This window comes from Salmo salar, chromosome 05, assembly GCF_965601325.2.
Source record: "Salmo salar chromosome 05, fSalSal1, whole genome shotgun sequence".
Taxonomy (NCBI): domain Eukaryota; kingdom Metazoa; phylum Chordata; class Actinopteri; order Salmoniformes; family Salmonidae; genus Salmo; species Salmo salar.
Window position 1 is genome coordinate 32,883,560 of NC_138295.1, and position 9,835 is coordinate 32,893,394.

The window sequence follows — 9,835 nt, forward strand, 5'->3', positions numbered from 1 at the left end:
TGAATTTTGGAATAGTCCATTACAAAAGAAGCGCAACATGCTCGCCGAAGTTTGATGTTACGCAAGCTGAATCAATATCAACAATGGCGGCTCGTTTTAAAACAGGTCGGGCGACAGCTTTTCCATTTGAGTATTTCCCCTCAAAACCAGTAGTAAGGAAGTAGCCTAATGATAGATGTGCCGTGATTCTTTTACGAAAGTACTAACCTTATATTTGTTCTGGACAGGTCGAGGATCGAAGCGCAAGGCAAACAACAAGGCAGAGACTGAGGAGGAGACTTTGGTCATCGAGCGAAAGCGGGGGAAAAGAGAGGAGGGGGAAACGGAGACTGCTACAGAGGGCCAGAGGGTGGTCATTGAACACTGGTGAGTACTGGAATATCCACAGCCACCCCCTAAAGAATATTACCACTTTTAGGGCCACACACACATCAATTTAGGTCAATTCATTGAGTCAGAGTTCCATATTCACATAACCTTATTCCCATCACCAAACAATTGCCTATCTTCTATCGGTACCATCTGGAAAATCTCAATATACAGGAAAGGAACAGACCACTTAGAAGTCTTAGACAAATTGCCTCTGAAAATAAAAACTTGTAATAGTGAGTTGCGACTGTCATTCTGCAGTAAGAGCTGATACGTGTACAGACGGTGTGCTGAGGGGGTGCGAGATGCCCTCTTGGCTGCCCGCCCAGACCTCGTCGTGGTTCTGAACCCCCAGAAACCCCGCAAGAAAAGCCTGGAGGTCACACTTGTGGATGGAGGGAAAGGTGTGTTCCTCCAGGTCATGTTATGAACAATTCTACTCTCATGGGGCCTGTTTCCTGGACACAAAATAGTCATTTAAAGTACAGATTAGGTGTCTGGGAATACAGAGCATATTGTTTCTTTGGCATGACACAGAGGCAACTAGAAGTTGTCCTTTATTTTGTACTAAGCATTCTTCTTTCCTTCCTGTAGAGGTGTGCCTCTGGACGGGTATAAAGCTAGGCCCACCTGCCAGACTGAAGTTCCCTGAGCCTGCCATTGTGGTTGCAGCCCTGGAGGAGGCACTGAAAAATTAATAGAGACCCAGTGAAGGTCTGTATTTTGGACTGCCCTGATTTTTATATTATTCAACCTTTATTTAACTAGGAAAGTCAGTTAAGAACAAATTCTTATTTACGATGATGGCCTACTGATAGTTAGATGGCTTTACATAACTCAACTATTATGAGTATGACCACCTTTCCCAAATATTTTTTGTAAACAATAATCTTAGTTTCTACAGTTTTTATTCTTGTGGTTTCCAGCTGTTCCTCTAGGTTTTGGAAACTGGACGCAGAATGATGAGGACTGACCAACGGGTTGCTCCCCAGTCTGTCCTCTGATGACCCAAGCGTCAAGCTTCTCTGGCCTGGATACACGGTGACATCTAGTGGTATCGCTCTGAAGTGCAACACATTCCCTCTATTAGGTTACTGTACAGTGGTGGTTCACAAAATATTTTCAGTATACTATCAGTGTATTCCCTGAGTATCACCTTCAAAAATAATATCTGTCCATAATAATGACCACACTGTGACAGAAAGTGGCTTGATACACTCGCATTGAGCTGGCTTGTTTACCCTGGGGGTTTACTCTTTAACTGTTTGGGAAACACTGGATAACACTATCTGCTGCTGTTGCTGAGTATTCACTGGTCAATTTCCTATGTTAAGTCTCATGTGTTTTTAATATTTTTTTCTATGGAGAATAACACTTATTTGTTTCTATACTCTTCTTCTGTGTGTCATTCTTTGTTTAGAAAAGTGTGGAATATGTGCATAAAGTTTTGTGCCTGTCAAAAATAAATGCGCTACATTTTAAATCAAAATATTGGTTAACTTATTGGTTCTTTAAAAAAAAAACATGACGTCATATTTGTGCGACTAGTGTCAATCGTCTGTCGTGGTGGAAAGTTTGAACGAACTATAACGACCCCATTTCTAAGTAAGTAACACGTGTAGTAAGGCGGTCACATAAACGAATATCAAAATAGGTATTAGTATTCAGCAGGTTATCGCCGGTACCATTCTAACCAGGCATTCAGTCAGATAGCTAGCCTACACGCTAACATTAGCTAGCTAATTGAACTGCATCTGTCTAACTCTGAGCACGCGAGTATTGTTTACTTTTCGCATGATATTGGTGTTTGTACCTAACGTTAGCCTTTTCAAGTTAATATAAAAAGGTAGAAGGAAACACCCCTCTTCATCAACGCATTTGTAGCTTCTCAACATGTATGGTAAGTGCTGAATAATGATTGTGCAGTGCCCTCCAGCCATGGCCTATACCAGAGCCTTCTACATTATATAACATCATAGGATGCCACCTTTCCAACAAGTCAGTAAGTCAAATTTCTGCCCTGTGAGAGCTGCCCCGGTCAACTGTAAGCGCTGTTAATTTGAAGTGGAAACATTTAAGAGCAATAACGGCTCAGCCGCGAAGTAGTAGGCCACACAAGCTCACAGAACGGACCGCCCAGTGCAGGCGCGTGTAGCACGTACAAATCCTCAGTTGTAACACTCACTACCAAGTTCCAAACTGCCTTTGGAAGCAACGTCAGCACAATAATTGTTCATCGGGAGCGTCATGAAATGGGTTTTTCATGGCCGAGCAGCCGCACACAAGCCTACGATCACAATGCATAGCTTCGGCTGCGGTGGTTAAAGCTCGCTGCCATTGGACTCTGGAGCAGTGGAAACGTGTTCTCCGGAGTGATTAATCACGCTTCACTATCTGGCAGTGAACGGATTCTGGGTTTGGCTGGTGCCAGGTGAACGCTACCTGCCCGAATGCTTAGTGCCAACTGTAAAGTTTGAAGGAGGAATACTGGTCTGGGGCTGTTTTTCATGGTTTGGGCTATGCCCCTTAGTTCCAGTGAAGATAAATGTTAACGCTACAGCATACAATGACATTCTAGACGATTCTGTGCTTCCAACTTTGTGGAAACAGTTTGGGAAAGGCCCTTTCTTATTTTAGCATGACAATGCCCCCATGCACAAAGTGACGTCCATACAGAAATGGTTTGTAGAGGTTGTTGTGAAAGAACTTGACTGGCCTGCACAGAGTCCTGACCTCAACCCCATCAAACACCTTTGGGATGAATTGGAACGCCGACTGCGAGCCAGACCTAAGCGCCCAACCTCAGTGCCTGACCTCACTAATGCTTTTGTGGCTGAATGGAAGCAAGTCCCCACAGCAATGTTCCAACATCTAATGGAGAGCCTTCCCAGAAGAGTGGAGGCTGTAATAGCAACAAAGGCAGGACTAACTCCATATTAATGCCCATGATTTTGGAATGAGATGTTTGACAAGCAGGTATCCACATACAACTGGTCATGTAGTGTATTTGTAAATAAAGCACTCTGCCCTATGCTTGTCCTATCAAAGGTCATTCCAGGGATGTTCATATCCTGTGTCATGACTTATGAGAGACCACCACTGAAATCTGACATTGCAGCATCTAATAATCAGTCACATAAATCCTGTCCAGGGTGAGCTTATCACATGGCAGAGATGAAACAGACATGTCGGTGAGGTATTAAATGTTGTTCAGGCTAAATCTGACCTTTGTCTCCGTACAGCCATGGTGACTGAGGGCCCAGAGAAGACTGGTGAGGAGGGAGTGGGGGCCGGCGGCGGGGGGACGAGGTTTGACCTGGAGAAGGAGACCGAGCTGCGGTTTGAGGTGGAGGCCGGGGAGAAGGTGCATCTGGAGCTGCTCACAGGATTGGCAGAGGTCTTCGGCTCTGAGCTCAACCGCAACAAGAAGTACACGTTTGGACCAGGTTCCAAGATTGCTGTGTTCACCTGGCAGGGCTGTAGTGTTTCTCTCTCGGGGAAGACAGAGGTGAGAGGCTGTAGAGGAGTAACAGATGGATGAGAGTAATGGAGAGGGATATGTGTTTGGCTGAAGCATCTGTTATTGTTATCTGTAACTGCTAGGAGTGACATATACAGAAATGTGTAAATCTCTCTCTCCCAGGTGGCATACATATCAAAGGACACACCTATGCTGCTCTACCTGAATGCACACACTGCACTGGAACAGATGAGACGACAGGCGGAGAGAGACAACGAGAGGGGACCACGGGTCAGTGTTCATCTGTGTGTGTGTGTCTATTTTGGTCCGAGTGAAGTGGACTTAGGTCAGTGTATGTGAGAAGTGGACCTTGGTCAGAGACACTGTAAGCTCTCTTGTGTAAAAGTTGCTTCAACGTTGTGCCCCAGGTAATGGTGGTGGGGCCTACAGATGTGGGGAAGTCGACGGTGTGCAGGCTGTTGCTGAGCTACGCTGTCAGGCTGGGCAGGAGGCCCACACTGGTGGAGCTGGATGTGGGCCAGAGTGGGGTGAGACCAACAAAGCAACTACATCAGCACCAACTACTATGCACAGAGAATAGTATATAGGCAGATTAATCTTTTGTGTCTGGATGGTGGTGTAGATATAGTATATCGCCTCTTTGCTACCGTTGCCTCTACTATCACTGCCATTATGCTAATAAGGATCATTACATATAGTGATTGCATTGACTGGCAGTGTCTAAGATTAGTAATGTTGATGACTGTGATGCATTCCTGTCAGGTGTCAGTCCCGGGCACAATGTCAGCGCTGTGTATTGAGCGTCCGGCTGACGTGGAGGAGGGGTACTCCGTACAGGCTCCGCTGGTCTACCACTTTGGTTCCACCACTCCAGGAACCAACATCAAACTCTACAACAAGGTGAAAGATGAGACAGATACCCTAACCATAGAAGTTATAAACTCATCAAAAAAAGAAACAAACCTTTTTCAGGACCCTGTCTTTCAAAGATAATTTGTAAAAATCCAAATAACTTCACAGATCTTCATTGTAAATGGTTTAAACACTGTTTCCCATGCTTGTTCAATGAACCATAAACAATTAATGAACATGCACCTGTGGAACAGTCGTTAAGACACTAACTGCTTACAGACGGTAGGCAATTAAGCTCATAGTTATGAAAACTTAGGACACTAAAGAGGCCTTTCTACTGACTCTGAAAAACAAAAGAAAGATGCCCAGGGTCCCTGCTCATCTGCATGAATGTGCCTTAGGCATGCTGCAAGGAGGCATTAGGACTGCAGATGTGGCCAGGGCAATAAATTGCAATGTCCGTACTGTGAGATGCATAAGACAGCACTACAGGGAGACAGGATGGACAGCTGATCGTCCTCGCGGTGGCTGACCACGTGTAACAACACCTGCACAGGATCGGTACATCCGAACATCACACCTGCGGAACAGGTACAGGATGGCAACAACAACTGCCCGAGTTCCACCAGGAACACACAATCCCTCCATCAGTGCTCAGACTGTCCGCAATAGGCTGAGAGAGGCTGGACTGAGGGCTTGTAGGCCTGTTGTAAGGCAGGTCCTCACCAGACATCACCGGCAACATCGTCGCCTATGGGCACAAACCCACCTTCGCTGGACCAGACAGGACTGGCAAAAAGTGTTCTTCACTGACGGGTTGTGGTTTTGTCTCACCAGGGGTGATGGTCGGATTCAAGTTTATCATAGAAGGAATGAGTGTTACACCGAGACCTGTACTCTGGAGCGAGATCGATTTGGAGGTGGAGGGTCCGTCATGGTCTGGGGCGGTGTGCCCAGCATCATCGGACTGAGCTTGTTGTCATTGCAGGCAATCTCAATGCTGTGCGTTACAGGGAAGACATCCTCCCCCCTCATGTGGTACCCTTCGAGGTGGCAGGTAGCCTAGTGGTTAGAGTGTTGGACACTCTAAGCAAAAGGTTGCAAGATCGAATCCCCGAGCTGACAAGGTAAAAATCTGTCATTCTACCCCTGAACAAGGCAGTTAACCCACTGTTCCTAGGCCGTCATTGAAAATAGGAATTTATTCTTAACTGACTTTTCTAGTAAAATAAATAAAGGCTGATCCTGACATGACCCTCCAGCATGACAATGCCACCAGCCATACTGCTCGTTCTGTGTGTGATTTCCTGCAAGAAAGGAATGTCAGTGTTCTGCGATGGCCAACCAAGAGCCCAGATCTCAATCCCATTGAGCACATCTGGGACCTGTTAGATCGGAGGGTGAGGGCTAGGGCCATTCCCCACCAGAAATGTCTGGGAACTTGCAGGTGTCTTGGTGGAAGAGTGGGGTAACGGCTCACAGCAAGAACTGGCAAATCTGGTTCAGTCCATGAGGAGGAGATGCACTGCAGTACTTAATGCAGCTGGTGGCCACACCAGATACTGACTTACTTTTTATTTTGACACCCCCCCTTTGTTCAGGGACACATTTTTCAATTTCTGTTAGTCACATGTCTGTGGAACTTGTTCAGTTCATGTCTGTTGTTGAATCTGGTTATGTTCATACAAATATTTACACGTTAAGTTTTCTGAAAATAAACGCAGGTGACAGTGAGAAGACGTTTCTTTTTATGATGAGTTTATTAATCCATAACTTTGTGGTTGACATTTTTACTGGCGTATAATCTCTCTCGCCCCTCCCCATTTCTACCTTTCTCTCATTCCCCCTCACTTTCTCTCCATCTTTCTCTCCCTCTCTCCCTCCTAGTTGACGTCGTGTCTAGCCGAAGTGTTCTCCCTGCGCTGTGAGGAAAACAGGAAGGCCAGTGTGGGCGGCTGCATCATCAACACCTGTGGCTGGGTGAAGGGTTCTGGCTACCAGGCCCTGGTCCACTGTGCCTCAGCCTTCCAGGTGGATGTGGTTCTGGTGCTGGACCAGGAGAGGCTTTACAACGAGTTGAAGCGGGACCTACCGCACTTCGTCCGAGTCGTGCTGCTACCCAAATCCGGAGGGGTCGTGGAGCGCTCCAAAGACTGCAGGCGTGTATCTCGGGACGAGAAGATCCGGGAGTACTTCTACGGTTTTCGCAGTGTCTCGTTCTTCCCTCACGCTTTCGACGTGCGCTTTTCTGATGTGCGCATCTACAAGATCGGAGCGCCTTCCATCCCGGACTCATGCCTGCCTCTTGGCATGTCGCAGGATGACACCCAGCTGAAGCTAGTTCCTGTGACGCCCGGTCGTGACCTCACACACCACGTGCTGAGCGTAAGCTGTGCCGATGAGGGGGAGGAGAGGGCTGGAGGGTTGCGCAGGGGTGTGCTGGAGAGCCCGGTGTGTGGGTTCATTGTGGTGACTAACGTGGACACACAGGCACAGGTGATGACCGTGCTCTCGCCCGCCCCCAGACCCCTCCCCAGACACACACTGCTCATCATGGACATTCGCTTCATCGACCTCAAATAGAGGAGGAGAGAGGGAAAACGCAATGGGAAGACAGAGAAATGCTGAATGGCTGAAATCCCTGATGGCTTCGTCAAGAGGAGTTTAATTTCATTGGCACCGAGTTTGGGGCAGCAGAGCAGTATATGTTCTGACAATATTTGGTTTCACGCTCAACTGATGAGAGAGAGAAGACGGCACAAGTGTTGGGCAGAGAGCGAGGATAATGGAGGCGAGAGGGGGTTAGAGTCTGTGGAGCGGAATGGCGCAGCGGGAGGAGGAAAATGTCTGTAAATATTTTTCAATTCAACTTTTATCAATTGCAATGTACAGAAACTGGTGAGTGTTTTTCTAAATGTTCTCTCGAGTTGTTTTCCACACGAGACTTGTTTGGTTATGAATGTTTTTTATTGTGATTTTAATAAAATGTGCCCCTGTTGCATCTTATTTTGCCTCTGTGGTGTGTAGCTACGTACATTCACTCCAGCAATGTTTTAGATTGAACCTGGGTACCAGTCTTCTTAGCGAACATTCCACTCCTTGTACTCTGTGCCATATTCCAAAGACTGGTCTTTCTTCAATCAAATATATTCTATCATTAATTAAATTATCCAGGTCCTCAATGAGGCCCTTAAAGGATGAAGTTTGAGAAAGCATCAGAGTACATTGATACTTTTATCTCTAATCCCTTACATTTTTAGGCCCTTAATCATTAGATTTTGAAGGTAACAATTCAATGACCATAATAAATAGGTGTGGTGTCAGAGGGCAATGTTGTTTTACGCCTCTTGACAATTCAAAGTTCTCAGCGAAGTAACCGTTATTTATTGTTTTACATAAAGGATTGTTGTACATGACTTTTACCCATTTTATGAGAGATTCTCCAAAGTTGGAAAAAAATCCAGCCACTTATTAACAGATTCTAGATGTACATCACTATATCAAATGCTTTCTCAAAATCTGCTATAAAGATTATACCTGGTTTTCATTCATTCTCATAGTTTTCCATTATTTATAGTAGTTGTCTCGATTATATTTTATATTAAATAATTCAGTTTTATAGTGATGAATAATGTCGGGGAAGACGTTTTTTAATCTATGAACAATACATTTTGCATCACAACATTGAAGGGTGACGGGCAATGTTCCCTCAAATGTATTTTGGCACTGACCAAATTTCAGGTCTGCTGACTGCAAAATTGAACATTGGGGAAATTACGTGCAACTTCCAGTGCACGTTTACTGTGAACACAGGCTGTACCCGCATTAAGTTAGTTTCAGACAGTGGTCAAGTAGACTACTGTGGCTATTTGATCATAATGTAGGCCTACCAGAGTGACCAACCATCAAACACAATAGAGAAAATGTGTTCATAACATTTTGACATGGAAATAGCTGTTCTATCATTCAGCCTACAGTAGCAGCCAATGTGTGGTATTCAATGTAGGCCTACATTCCATGACACAACATGCAGGGCTTGACATTAACCTGTTTATCCACTTGTCCTTCAGAAAAGGAGGTGACTGAAAATGTTGTGTTTGATGCAACAACAAACAAAAAAACTTTATATGCATTATTCCCAGACCATTATTACAGAGAATCAGACAACTGCTCTTTATTCAACCCGCTTTTCAAAGATGTCTAGAAATATACACGTTTTGTGCTCTTGTAGGAAGCAATCACTCCCCCATTGTTGACTACAAATGATTAATAACTCACTAACTAGCTAAATATATGAACAAACATGCACAGATGGCTACATGCAGCTCTTGCTTTGATATCAAAACAAGCGCATCTATTCAGGAAACCGCTCATGCTGTAAACACAGTCCAGTTCAAAGTGAATGGCACAGATCCATATATGGCAATGGTCTATTTGCAAATAGGCCTACTGCAGCTCTAATTGGTTATGCTGCACTTGTCTGTGTAGACTTGCATCTCAATAGAATCTTACGCCGATGCGTTCTGCCTACAAAATCTCTTGCATAGTTTGTTTTGTTACATTGCATTGAAAGTGGCTAATAATGCGTTGATTCAATCACAACTCCCACAGTAAAGGGAAATGTTGATAGTGTTAAGTAAGAGGGGAAACATCACAGAAAGTTGAGTGAGGTTCTCTGTGGGAACTTATATTTATTCTGCTTGGCAGTCTGGGGGGAGCTGCGTACCCTTGCACACTCGCAGCTTAGAGGGAACATTGGTGAGGGGCCTCCAATTTTTTTGAAGAGACTGGGTCTTTGTATCACCCACCCTAGCTACTGCTTCAGTAGGAAAGAGATCAGTCCCTCTTTTTGCGTGTGTGACAGTTTGCCATTTAAATACCAGTAATTAAAACATGGTAGTAATGGATCTTTCAGTAGTTCATAAAAAGTTTGATACAGTGCCTACAGAAAGTATTCACACCCCCTTGATTTTTCCCCACATTTTATTGTGTACAACCTGAATTTAAAATGGATTAAATTGAGATTTTGTGTCACTGGCCTAGACACAATGCCCCATAATGTCAAAGTGGAATTATGTTTTTAGAAATGTTTACAAATTAATTACAAATGAAAATATGAAATGTCTTGAGTCA

The 9,835-nt window shown here is 44.8% G+C and overlaps 1 protein-coding gene and 1 pseudogene across 3 annotated transcripts; both read left to right on the plus strand.

Annotated features, from left to right (window-relative positions):
- On the plus strand, nucleotides 1–1,858 carry LOC145879504 (selenoprotein H-like; annotated as a pseudogene). The gene is made up of 5 exons (XR_014392302.1): nucleotides 1–105; nucleotides 228–366; nucleotides 631–773; nucleotides 964–1,083; nucleotides 1,296–1,858. The product of XR_014392302.1 is annotated as a selenoprotein H-like (transcript).
- Nucleotides 1,859–1,890: 32 nt separating this feature from the next.
- LOC106604661 (polyribonucleotide 5'-hydroxyl-kinase Clp1) lies at nucleotides 1,891–7,708 on the plus strand. Of its 2 annotated transcripts, none has more exons than XM_014199537.3 (6): nucleotides 1,891–1,974; nucleotides 3,612–3,877; nucleotides 4,013–4,120; nucleotides 4,258–4,377; nucleotides 4,613–4,750; nucleotides 6,590–7,708. In XM_014199537.3, exons 2-6 carry the CDS (start codon nucleotides 3,614–3,616, stop codon nucleotides 7,283–7,285), a joined length of 1,326 nt encoding a protein of 441 aa, XP_014055012.1. In that variant the 5' UTR covers nucleotides 1,891–1,974; nucleotides 3,612–3,613; the 3' UTR covers nucleotides 7,286–7,708. The 2 variants fall into 2 exon arrangements, with proteins under 2 accessions (XP_014055012.1, XP_014055011.1); XM_014199536.3 differs by having other exon boundaries at nucleotides 1,925–2,269.
- Nucleotides 7,709–9,835: the final 2,127 nt, after the last annotated feature.